This window comes from Oratosquilla oratoria, chromosome 20 (genome assembly GCF_046742065.1).
Source record: "Oratosquilla oratoria isolate Oo_2021 chromosome 20, ASM4674206v1, whole genome shotgun sequence".
NCBI lineage: Eukaryota > Metazoa > Arthropoda > Malacostraca > Stomatopoda > Squillidae > Oratosquilla > Oratosquilla oratoria.
In genome coordinates, this window is record NC_134796.1 from 46,752,167 (window position 1) to 46,764,519 (window position 12,353).

General features: G+C 40.0%; 1 protein-coding gene across 1 annotated transcript; it reads left to right on the forward strand.

Annotated features, from left to right (window-relative positions):
* The first annotated feature begins 297 nt into the window (after positions 1-297).
* LOC143036077 (clotting factor G beta subunit-like) lies at positions 298-11,960 on the forward strand. Its single transcript, XM_076203334.1, has 9 exons — positions 298-463; positions 815-1,083; positions 2,483-2,559; positions 5,707-5,801; positions 8,104-8,208; positions 8,479-8,681; positions 9,124-9,218; positions 10,575-10,680; positions 10,926-11,960. Exons 2-9 carry the CDS (start codon positions 861-863, stop codon positions 11,249-11,251), a joined length of 1,230 nt encoding a protein of 409 aa, XP_076059449.1. The 5' UTR covers positions 298-463; positions 815-860; the 3' UTR covers positions 11,252-11,960.
* Positions 11,961-12,353: the final 393 nt, after the last annotated feature.

Sequence of the window (12,353 nt, forward strand, 5' to 3'; positions counted from 1 at the left end):
ATATATATATATATATATATGTGTGTGTGTGTGTGTGTGTGTGTGTGTATGTACATATATATATATATATATATGTATATATATATATTTATATATATGTATATATATATATATATATATATATATATGTATGTATATATGTATGTATAATTCTATATGAACAAAGTACACTGGGAAAAATAAAAGTTTATGCAGAGCATTTATACTGATCTCTTTAGGTTGTATAGGTGTGCGTGCGCGCGTGTACGAGTTGAGGTGTCAATGGCCTCTTCCCAGTTGCTCCCACTTCCACAGGTGACTTCCCAGGTACGTGTCTATGCCTCCTCTAACTGCTCCTGTTGCAGCTCCACCTGCTCAAGAGGTATAAAAGCATCAACATTTCCACGGGAACTGCAGATCCACTCTTCGCCAAGGCCCAGGTCAACCAAGTCCTTCCGAGGCGTTTTATCTTATCCATTAACAAGTAAGTAACTTGTTCCCCCAACTCGCTGGGTCTTTCCAGACCACCATTCCTCGTGGTTCAAAGTGTATTAACAGGCACATCATGTTCCTTATAACTATAACTGTTGTCGTACAGTTCCCAGCACGCCCTATCCCCTCACCACGAGATTCCCTCTTTGAGTGGACGTCATGGTAGGAAAAAGCTTCAGATATTTGAAGAATTCAATCGCGTTCGAAACTGAATCATAGTCATCAAAAGGTTCCTGTTACAGCCTTTACCTAACGCCATCATCACCCTTGAATAGAAGCGCTGGTAAACTATACATCCCATAACAACGACAACACCAGCCTCACTGCCCTTCCTTTCTTACAGAGGGTCGCAAGCGAAGACGAGGGGCCGTTGACAGCAGAACAGAAACATGAATCTTCTAAGCCTCTTTGGTCTGGCACTTTCCCTCCTGCAAGTGTCGAGCGGAAACGTGATCCCGTCAGAAGCATCTGACAACTCCAACATGGACGAGGCGGAGGCCCTTGCGGAGAAGGTTGACAATGAGTCTAGAGATGCCAATTATTCAGCGAACGTTCTAGAACAATCTTTCGAGGAGAGATGGAAAGACCCTAGGAAATGTACCAACACATGCAGTAAGTCAATTTTGACAGCGAAGCTTATTTCATATTACCAATTACATTATAGGATGATTTTTGTTTTGTTTCATTTCTAGTTTGTTTTATTTTTTACAAGTTGATTTTCAGTCGATAGAATTTATATAGGATAGTGAAAGTGACTTAACACACCTTATCAAGATCCAACACCAGATATATGTGAATATGGAGAAAATTTGCTTGAATATTCTTTTGTGATTAAACTAAATAACTCATCACTTCAATTAATAATCATAACTACCCATATCCGTGTGATTATTACATCAAATGGGAAATATCTTATTCGAAGTGTCCAAGCTGCGTTCCCATGTGAAAATAGAATACGAGTTTGCATCCCGAGGAGACGGAGCAAAATATCAAACACCATCAGACAATATGAGCTACTATGATCGGTACTTATACGTAAGGCTTGAGTGAGGTTGATATAGGTTTTGTAAACACGGTATGGAAAGAAGCGGACAACAAAGAAGGGTCAGAGGAACTGATCACAGAATTTCCAGGGATAAGCAAAGGGAAGGAGATGAAAGTGAATTTTGTCTACAGCACGGTGATTAGGACTGAGGTTAGTAAGATGAAAGTGAATATCGTGTACTGAATGGTGATAAGGACTGAAGAGCCAGAAGAGGAATCAAGCAATAGGGAAGTAACACAGAACAGAAGAGATTAGTGTTTAGATACATCGGGTTGGATTTAACACTGGATGGTGGAATGAAGTAAATTGTGGAGAATGGTGTGAACACCCAAAGAAGGGTGGCTGGTATGTTTAATATCAAAGATCACATGGATATGTGAGTAGTGGCTCTGGAGAGAGACAAGACGGTGGAGATGAACCGAGGTATGAGGAAAAACGGTTGGAAAGGAAATACGAAAAAGAAAAGTAAATTGAAAGGGGATTGGTTAACAAAGATAGTGGGGCGAGTTAAAAGTGGAGGGAAGGATCGGAGGGAGAGGGCAGGGAGACTGAGACGTATATTATGGAAATAAAGTTCATATGTGAACACGAGGGTGGTGAAGCGAGGCTCAGAGGATGAAAAGGTGTTTGTACAGGTTATGAGAGATCGGAGAAGAAGATAGGGATGTAGGAAAGGATTAGACAGGAAATTGGAAAAAAACAAACACGCAAAGCATAAGAGGGGAGTGCATAGACACCTCGGTAAAGCTGCGCACTCTTAATAGCATTTACCTGATAGTTTCTACAGTTTATGTCATCCACAGCTGTTTGCTAATTCAACGAGTAAAGAAGGAATAAAAAGGTCCCGCCCTCAATGGATACTCACCCTTAGTGGGTGAGTGAGTGATTCACTTTCGTGGGGAAACATGTCTCACTAGAAAATGTATACATGTAAACTACCATTCCGCCCATTGTCTTTGCTTCCAGGATGCGGGCCTTCCAACGAAAAAGTTTCGAGGATCGTGGGAGGTGTAGAGCCTGGTCCATACGTCTATAATTGGATAGTGAGTACCCAGAGCTGTAAACAGCATATTCAAACAAACTTTTTTGTGACCCCCGCGGATGTGAACTTAGTTATGTGGGCATTAGTAGGTCATGTGTTTGTATGTGTATTCTGGATGCCAGGATGTCGAACAAGTGAAAATATGCGTTTGTGACAAAGAGAGAAGGGGAAGAAGGAACATGGAGACTAAGAAGAGGACCTGTTACGTGAGAGGGTTACCTCGAGAGATGAACCGGTAGTATCGACAGGGAGATGTTGAGTTGCAAAATTCACTTCATGACTGTTTAAGCAGGAAGGAGTGAGAGGGGAGCGTGTGAGAGATGGGAGTGAGATACCTATGTATATATATATATATATATATATAATTTGTATCTTTTTTCAACCACAAATCACTTTTAATTCCATGTCATCGCAGTCGAGACTGAGAATCGCTCGATGGAGGCATCCGTTGGAAATTGAAACGTGGACGAGCCGAGGATTCGAACCCAGCTAACCCGTAACAAAGTTATAGTGACGTGAACCAATCTCTCTTGATAGCGTATTGGTTTACGTCACTGTAACTTTGTTACGGGTTAGCTGGGTTCGAATCCTCGGCTCGTCCACGTTTCAATTTCCAACGGATGCCTCCATCGAGCGATTCTCAGTCTCGACTGCGATGGCATGGAATTAAAAGTGATTTGTGGTTGAAAAAAGATATTAATTGATCACTGGGAACAATTCAGTGTGTATGTATATATACTTGTGTATACGGTTTAACCTCCACGCTAATTTCCTCGCTGCCAGATAGATAAAATTGAAAGAAAGGAGCCCCCATCCTTCTCATTCGCAAGTTATTTATTCTTTCCATTCTGATTTTATAATGAGGAAATCCAACTAAATTGCTATCTAACAGCATTGCCATATCATCCTTGATGTAAGCTACCACCGTTACGAAAAAGCTCGCAACTGTCACCCGCGCACATTTTCACTTGTTCGACACTACGAGCTACGAGCTCTTGAAGCTCCATTTACTACATTTGACCATTTTCCCTTACCTTCTCTCCAGTCACTCAAAATCCATAAATCCTTCAAGAATCATATCTGATCTCATCCACCCGCATAACATGACCAAACCACCTTAGGCTGGCTACTCCTTTGTCACAGTCCCATCTGTAACTCTGCCCTATCACGATTTTTTTCTGTATTTTGATATACTGGTTAACTCCGTACCTAGCCCCTAAGTGATTAAATACAATGAGGTATTTTCTGTGCATTCACAACGTTTGGCTCACGAGGCCCAGGGAAAATTATGGAAACTATCATCAGAGATGCTATCGAACACCATTTACGAAGTAACTGTTTAATAAATGATAGCCAGCATGAATTCAGACGGAAACGTTCTTGCGTGACTAACTTACTCGGATTCTACAACACAGTCATCTCAAATTATGACAGAAGAAACAATATAGATCTAATATATCTGGAGTTTGCGAGGGCTTTTAATACTGTCCCTAACGATTAGTTTCACACGGAATAAGTGGTAGACTATTAAGCTGGACTACTAACTGGTTAAACGACCGTAAACAGAGTTGTTCTAGAAGGAAACTTTTTATAAGTGGAGTTCCTCAGGGTTCCGCTTTTGGGCCACTTCTATTCATAGTATATATAAATGTTATACTCCACGGACTGAAATCTATTGCCTCTAAATTTATTGATGATACAGAAATATGCGGAATGGCAAATAATCACTTAAACCAATTATATATTCAAGAAGATCTAGATAAACTACAACAATGGTCTGAAAGGTGGCTAATGAAATTTAACACAAACAAATGTAAGGTTATACACATAGGATAAAATAACAAATAGTACGATTACAAGTTATTTAGAAATTCATTAACAAAAGTGAATAGTGAAAAGGATCTCGGCGTAATTATCAGTAATGCTCTCAAATCATATAAGCTGTGTATTTACGTCATAGAGAAAGCAAATAAGATTCTAGGAGTGATTGCGCGATCTTTTGAGTTTAAAAATCCATCCGTCATTAACAAGCTATAAATCGTTAGTTCGGCCACATTTGGAATATGCTGTTTCCGTATGGTCACCGAATCTCATTACAGACATTGACAGATTGGAAAAGTATAACGACGAGCCACAAAACTGATTCAAAACATCAGAAATAAATCATACGAAAAACGACAAAAACATATAAATCTATTTTCCGTAAAACAGCGAAGATTCAGAGGTGACTTGATACAGGTCTTAAAGATTCTAAAGGGAATTGACAAGATCAAAAGTGACGAAATGTTCACACTGAATGCAAATTAGACAAGAAATAATGGTCGCAAACTGTCAGAAAGTAGATTTGATTTGGAAGTGGGTAGAAACAACTTCGCCAACCGTGTAGTCAATGAATGGAATAAACTTCCTGCAGAAGCAGTGCACTGTAGTACAGACCGAAATTTTAAGATTCATTTAGACAGAAACCTACGCAATATACTGTAATACGTGCCATTTATTCTATCATTTTATTCATTATTATTTATCTATCTATTTATTGTTATTTATCTGTTTATTTCTTATTGTTTATGAATTATTTATTATAAATCATTACAATCTATCTTTTATTTTACAATCATCTATTTATTCACTTATTTATCTATTATTTTTCCGCATTTGTTCTAGTTATGGACCAAAAGGTCTCCTATCAGCATGCTTTTCCTTTGTAATCCTTTGTAGATGTGATTTGGTAACGGTTGTGCAAAAGAAAGAGGAGCTTGAAGGTAAAAAGTGACGTCACATAGAGTGAGAAATAAACAAGACCACGCGAGTCTTCGTTGATATTCAATGGTTGAAACATCTCACGATGTGGGTCTCGATGATTTGATGATAATAAAATCTCTCGTCTGAAGGTTTAGGCTAAGAGTACTCAACGTGTACATGCTATCTATATATGTGAATATGTGTACATGTTTGTGGGCATCTATGTCTATGTATATATTCATGTGTGCATGTGTTATGTTAATGTGTAGGTCATTGAATACATAATACAAATGTACTCTAGTTTTGGAAACCTATGTATCCTGTGTTCTCTGTTAATTGCACACTAATACTTCTTCAGAAGCGGAGAACTATGCTCGTAAGTCTGTATCCTCCTCCCTTCACCCAGGTACCGATCTTCATCAAGGGCGAGACCAGACCTACCGGTTCTGGAGCTCTCATCACTGACAGACACATCCTCACCTCCTACGCAGTGGCGAAAGCGTAAGGCAAAACCTTTGATATTTTCTGATTTCCTTATCTTTACATGCCCCAGTGTAGAGACCAATGCCAGTTACCTGCACGAGGTGATCCTGCAAGAGGGACAACACAGAGATATATCTCTTAAAAATACAAAATCCTCGGTCCAGCCTTAAAACTACAAAATCCCCGGCCCAGACGAAAAGTTTCCGAGATTACTTAAAGAGTGTAAAATTGAAATCTGCGACCAGTTAACAGAAATATTTAATAAGTCGGTAGACACTTGTTTTATGCCTATTGCTTGGGGGCAGGCAAACGATGTTCCTGTTTTAAAAAAGGGAGATAAATCACCTATATGCATCTATAGTCCAATCAGTCTGATATCAGTTATAGGTAAAATGCTTGAATCAATAATAGTTAATAGACTCAAAGATCACATCGAGAGGCATGATTTGATTCGTGACTCACAGCATGGTTTCTCCAAGGGTAAGTCATGTGTGACTAATCTTCTATCTTTTTACGCCAACGTATATAAAGCGTCAGATAATAATGATAGTTACGATGCTATTTACCCTGACTTTAGGAAAGCGTTCGACAAGGTACCCCACCAGAGACTACTAAATATAATCAAAGCCCATGGCATAGGAGGAAAAGTGTTACAATGGATTAGAGCTTGGATCAGTGAGAGAAAACATTGGGTCACCATAAATGGTGTAAAATCCAAATGGGGTAGTATTTCTAGTGGAGTTCCCCAGGGCTCGGTTTTCGGTCCCTTATTGTTCATTGTGTACATAAACGACTTGGACAATGGTATTAATAGTGATGTTAGTAATTTTGCCGACAACAATAAAATAGGACGCCTAATTATGTCTGGAGACGACGCCGAGATTCTGCAGGATGATCTTAACAAATTGTACACATTGTCGGTAAAATTGCAAATGGACTTTAACATCTCAAAGTTCAATGTATTAAACGTAGGGCTACATATCCCCAAAAATAGAAGTAGGTTAGATGATATGTTTTAGAGAAGATACTTGGGAGTTCTAGTGAGCCCTGACTTTAAATCCAGGAAACAATGCATTAGCGCCAGGAATAAAACTAACAGAGCAACAGGTTTCATTGCTAGGACGTTACGGATAGAAGCGATAGTTAGACCCATCCTTGACTATGCGGTACAGTTTTGGTCTCCGTCTTATAAAATGAACATCAATTCACTAGAATCAGTACAGAGGAGAATGACCAAAATGATACGTGGGCTCAGAAATTTACATTACGAAGAGAAGCTTAGGCATCTTAACTTACACTCTCTGAAAAGACGCAGTGCTGGGTGATCTAATAGATAGTGAAAGATTCAAATTGGACAATTTTAGATTTAAGAAGGAAATGGGAAATAATTGGTTTATTAATAGGGTGGTCAATGAATGGAATAGACTTAGTAACCATGTAGTTAGTGAGCGCTGAAACTATCGGTTATTTTAAGAAACGGTTAGACAACTTTATGGATGGGGATGACAGGTGCTAATAGACATGGAACTGTCTAGTGTAGGCCTTATGGTCTCTTGCAGTTTCCTTCATTATGTTGTTTCCTGTCCCTGCGTACAGTCGCAAGCAAGAGTATAGTAACTTCAGGGTCCACGAGAGACCCTTGACTTAGCCATTGGCTGTATGTTTCCGGCTTGCTAATGCGGGCGAGATGCTGGTGACGATAACGCACCTTTTTTTCGTCAAAGTCATCTAATGCTAGCCAGAAGAAAAGCCATGCAAGGCGACACCTAACAGGGAGGGATTTGAATCGCAAGCCCATGCCAAAACGTGTCTGTTTCTGTTGAACTTCGTTGTATATCTCTAATTTCCCGTGTGGTATTTTTGAACGCGTTTTCTATTTGCCTTCTCTCGTGTTATGAAAACCGTTCCCACATCCATGTTGCAGAACTGAAGTTTGAATGTAAATCTTTGTTGGCGTAATAGGAGGGGTTATCTCCGTGTGTAAAACCCAGATTTGATACGAACACTGGCTTGTAGATACTCGTATGTTTTGATGTCTAAAAAAGAAAGGTAATTTTGCTTTTCCTTGAGAGGTTTGGTGCCAAATGCTTCGATCTCACCGACCGTCTTTTCTCCAGTAAGCTTGCCCTTGTCGTTAGAAATATCCCTCTATCTCTGTGCAGCATAAAATGTGGAAGATTTTTGAAATTATATGAATAATGAAAAATACTCATTTTGTAAATCCATTTCACGAAAGTCACTGTTATCATTTTTTATGATTTTTCAATCAGATCTAATAAACATTTTAGAATGGCCGGTTACATTTATTGCTGGTTTTCAGTTCAAGAAATTTGGTTGCTCGACTTGGGGACGGTAACATTGGTCCAAATGCAAACGCCCAGACAGCCATTGACATCGACATTTTGAGTGTCAGCACACACGAGAAGTAAGTACCTCCAACGATGCAGAAAATACAGTTGCCCCAACTAGTAAGTACTAAAAGAATTGAAGTCATCAGGAGAGGCCATACGCCCGTGACGTGAACGAATCCCTCGCAATTCAATAAGTATTATAGTATCTGACGTGAAGAGATGCACAGAAGATGTCAGTCATGAATCCAACTGTAACTAGCAAATGTAGATTTTATTTTATTTTCTTTGCTCCTCTATTTCTCCCGTGTTTAACTATCTCTTCTTGTCCTCTATTCTCTTCAAAGTTATACGGACCTAGACATCGATATCGGTATCTTGATACTCGCCCAACCGATAAATATCAGCGCGACCAGTGGAGTGGATACCATCTGTCTGCCTGAGTTTGGGAGGAATTACTATAATCAACCTGCCATATTCCTGGGACATGGGAATGTCAAGCCAGAGGGTCAGAAGTGGTCCAGGAACGTCGTCAAGGCAGACTTGAAAAGTAGGTCTCTCTCTCTCTCTCTCTCTCTCTCTCTCTCTCTCTCTCTCTCTCTCTCTCTCTCTCTCTCTCTCTCTCTCTCTCTCTCTCTCTCTCTCTCTCTCTCTCTCTCTCTCTCTCTCTCTCTCTCTCTCTCTCTCTCTCTCTCTCTCTCTCTCTCTCTCTCTCTCTCTCTCTCTCTCTCTCTCTCTCTCTCTCTCTCTCTCTCCCTCTCTCTCTCTCTCTCTCTCTCTCTCTCTCTCTCTCTCTCTCTCTCTCTCTCTCTCTCTCTCTCTCTCTCTCTCTCTCTCTCTCTCTCTCTCTCGTGCCATGAGGGTGTAGACACTGCCAAAAATTTATTCTGATCGTTCAAGTCTATTAATAAGCCATTGTGATTAGAAGTGGATCGTCTGAGTAACATACAAGGATGACTAAACGATAACTAATTTTATTCTCCTTCACACAGCTCGGTCCAACGGATATTGTACGAAAAACTATCCGAACTACCCTCCAGAAAATGTCTATAAGATCTGCGCTGATGGAAAGGGCAGTCCATGTACGGTAAGTGGGGATTACTTCAGCATGACAAACACATGGGAAAAGAGTATAGTCGACGCAAATGTTTATAAACACGTATTCTTATGATTCCATTTGAAGCCCCAGGCTACCCTTTATGATACCCATGCCTAAGCTGGAGCCGGTGATAGCCAGTGGCCAGGCCTATAGGCACATGAGTCTGGACCTAGCCTCGGAACAAGCCATATGGCTATATCCCAGATAGCAGTGAGGAAAGATAGACAGCAGGAGGCGGGAACTTCTGATGGAAGTGCCACATACATTTGTGATTGTAACAGCAATGCAAAACAGACATAAAACTAGAAATAAAGCTAACAGAACATTAGGTTTCATTGCTACGACGGTAATGAATAGAAGTGCAGAGGTAATTATTAAACTCTATCTAGCGATAGTTAGACCCATCCTTGACTATGCGGTACAGTTTTGGTCTCCGTCCTACAGAATGGACATCAATTCACTAGAATCAGTACAGAGAAGAATGACCAAAATGATACACGGACTCGGAAATTTGCCTTACGAAGAGAGGCTTAGGCACCTAAACTTACACTCTCTGGAAAGACGCAGAGTGCGGGGTGATCTAATAGAAGTGTTCAAGTGGATCAAAGGCTATAACAAGGGTGATGCAAACAAGGTCATTTAATAAAACAACAAGGCAGGACTCGCAGTAATGGGTATAAACTGGACGAATTTAGATTTAAGAAGGAAATAGTTAAGAATTTGTTTACTAATAAGGTGGTCGATGAATGGAATAAACTTAGTAACCATGTAATAAGCGCTGAAACTATCAGTTGTTTTAAAAAACGATTAGACAACTTATGGATGGGGATGACAAGTGGTGATGGATACGGAGCTGCCTAGTCTCTTGCAGTCTCCTTTATTCTTATGTTCTTAAAACAGCTTTTCGGGGGTTATGCCCGTCTAACAAGATTCTAGGTTTGTGTATTTACCCTCAGTCTATGCCCACCATGTAATCATCATCCTATTTGACTGAGCCTCTATTTATAGTGAGGCGGGGTGAGTGCAGCGTCCCTGGTAGATAATGTTACTTTAATACAAAGTCATCTAATCAGCTACCTTTTACTGAAAGTCAACAACGGTACATATAAATATCGACAAAATATCAATGAATCTTTTCTTTGATTGGTTATAGTCACTGGTGAGAATAAGACTCATCCTTCTGACTGTGCTTGCGTCTTTCAGAATCACAAGTTTGACTTTGATACAAATGCAATTAGACTACCTTTGATTGTAAGACAAGCACATTAAGAATGCAAAAATCGCCTTTCACTACATGATTACTGGAGGATCCATGACTCGCTTATTTGGCTTTGTGTCTTGCAGGGCGACAGAGGAGGTCCCCTTGCGCTCAAGGATGAATCGACTGACACATACAAACTTATAGGATACAGCAGTCAAGATTATATGTGCGGCAACAAGTTCGCAGTGGGTAAGTATCGGTGTAACGAAACAAAACAGGCGGTAAAATTTCACCCTTTTTTCCAGTCTACTATGCTGTGTGTGTGTGTGTGTGTGTGTGCGTGTGTGTGTGCGTGTGTGGTGTACATGTACATATGGCATACATGATGGATGTACACAATGTATTTACATGTAATAATATTCAGGTGTGAGTACCGTATCTGAAACAGATAAGAAACTTTTATTCTCCTCTCACCGAATCACTATTTTCCTCAGGTATTTTTGGGAGAGTCGCCGAACTTGTGCCTTGGATTCACCGTGCAACCAAGTTAGGAGTGTACTGCGGACCTTGCACTTCAGATAATCTGATTGACAAACCTGTCCAGCCTGTTCAGCCTGTCCAGACAGACAAGCCTGTTCTGCCTGTGATCCCTAAACCAATACCTATTATACCCATTCAACCAAATCCTATTATACCCATTCAACCAAATCCTATTATACCCATTCCCATTCTACCAAAACCTATTATACCTATTCCCATTATATCTTTAGGTCGTGATAACCCTGAGGGCGACAACTCTGACAAAAGTCCATCGGAGTAAAAGTGATATCATGTCACTCCTGCCTCAGAAGACAACAGAGGGAGAACACTCTAGCTAAGAACTATTTGACCCAAGAGTAAATAGTTTTGTGTTTTCAAATTTGCTACCTATGTTCTTAAGTAGTCGTGTTCTGGGAGACATTTCCCCCTCTGAATTTAAACCTATTTTTCTTTGGCATCGAAAGGACTGTCATCAAAGTCTTCTAGATTTTCTGCGACATTGTCCTTTAATTTGTTTGTTCCAGTTGTTACTAGTTTTGCCTATCGTAAACCTTGTTGTTAGATGTGTATTTTGGTTTTGCTATTTCTCTGTATCACCATTCCTACACTCCAATATGAGATGTATTCAACATAAAATAAATAAGAACCTCATAACATTGTTTTGTTGACAAATGAGTCTTTGCCCTTTCTTGGAACAACCCAAATATTCAAAACCATTTGATGAGTTTCCTTCACTTAACCAGCTCACCAATGTACAGACTAAAGCAGGTCCGACTACCTGAGTAATTTGCAGTCGACCTGCAACCAAGTCAATGAATTCTACGCTTAGGATCACATTAGCTGACTCAGTGGTGATCTGCGGTGAGGGATGTCTGTTTGTATCCCTTGATGTACTCTTTTCCTCTCACCACCAAACCTGTGTTCTGAAAAAGATAAGACACAGGCTAAGTCTTGTAATCAAGAAATAAATAAAGATGTCGGAATGTGAATGAAGCTATTTTCTTTTTCCCCTTGCTCCCCAATGGTGCCTGGCATCTAGTATAGACTGAGCTAAGAGTTAAAACCATTAAACTAGCCACAAAGAACTTCATAGTGGTAAAATTTACTTGATCGCATCTGTTGACCGCAGTGAAGAAGTCTTTCTGATCATAATGAGGGTGGATGTATATTATTAATCAGTCTCTGGTGAAAATCATTGTGACTGACCATATAACTAAGACAGTGAGTGTGGCACTTGCACGCGTTAGAGTTCAGTGATGGCTTTGATTTCGGAGAAAAGGAGAAACTGCTGGCAAGTTGTTCTCTCGTCAGTCTCCGCTACTATGCAGTGGTGAAGTAACATTGGTGAATTCACACGCATATGTAACATAAACTATCTGCTG

Coding starts and splice junctions, on each gene's coding strand:
- LOC143036077 (XM_076203334.1), top strand. CDS start 861: ATGAATCTTCTAAGCCTCTTTGGTCTGGCACTTTCCCTCCTGCAAGTG. Junction 8,209..8,478: donor AGTGTCAGCACACACGAGAA/GTAAGTACCTCC, acceptor TTCTCTTCAAAG/TTATACGGACCTAGACATCG. Junction 8,682..9,123: donor CGTCAAGGCAGACTTGAAAA/GTAGGTCTCTCT, acceptor TCCTTCACACAG/CTCGGTCCAACGGATATTGT.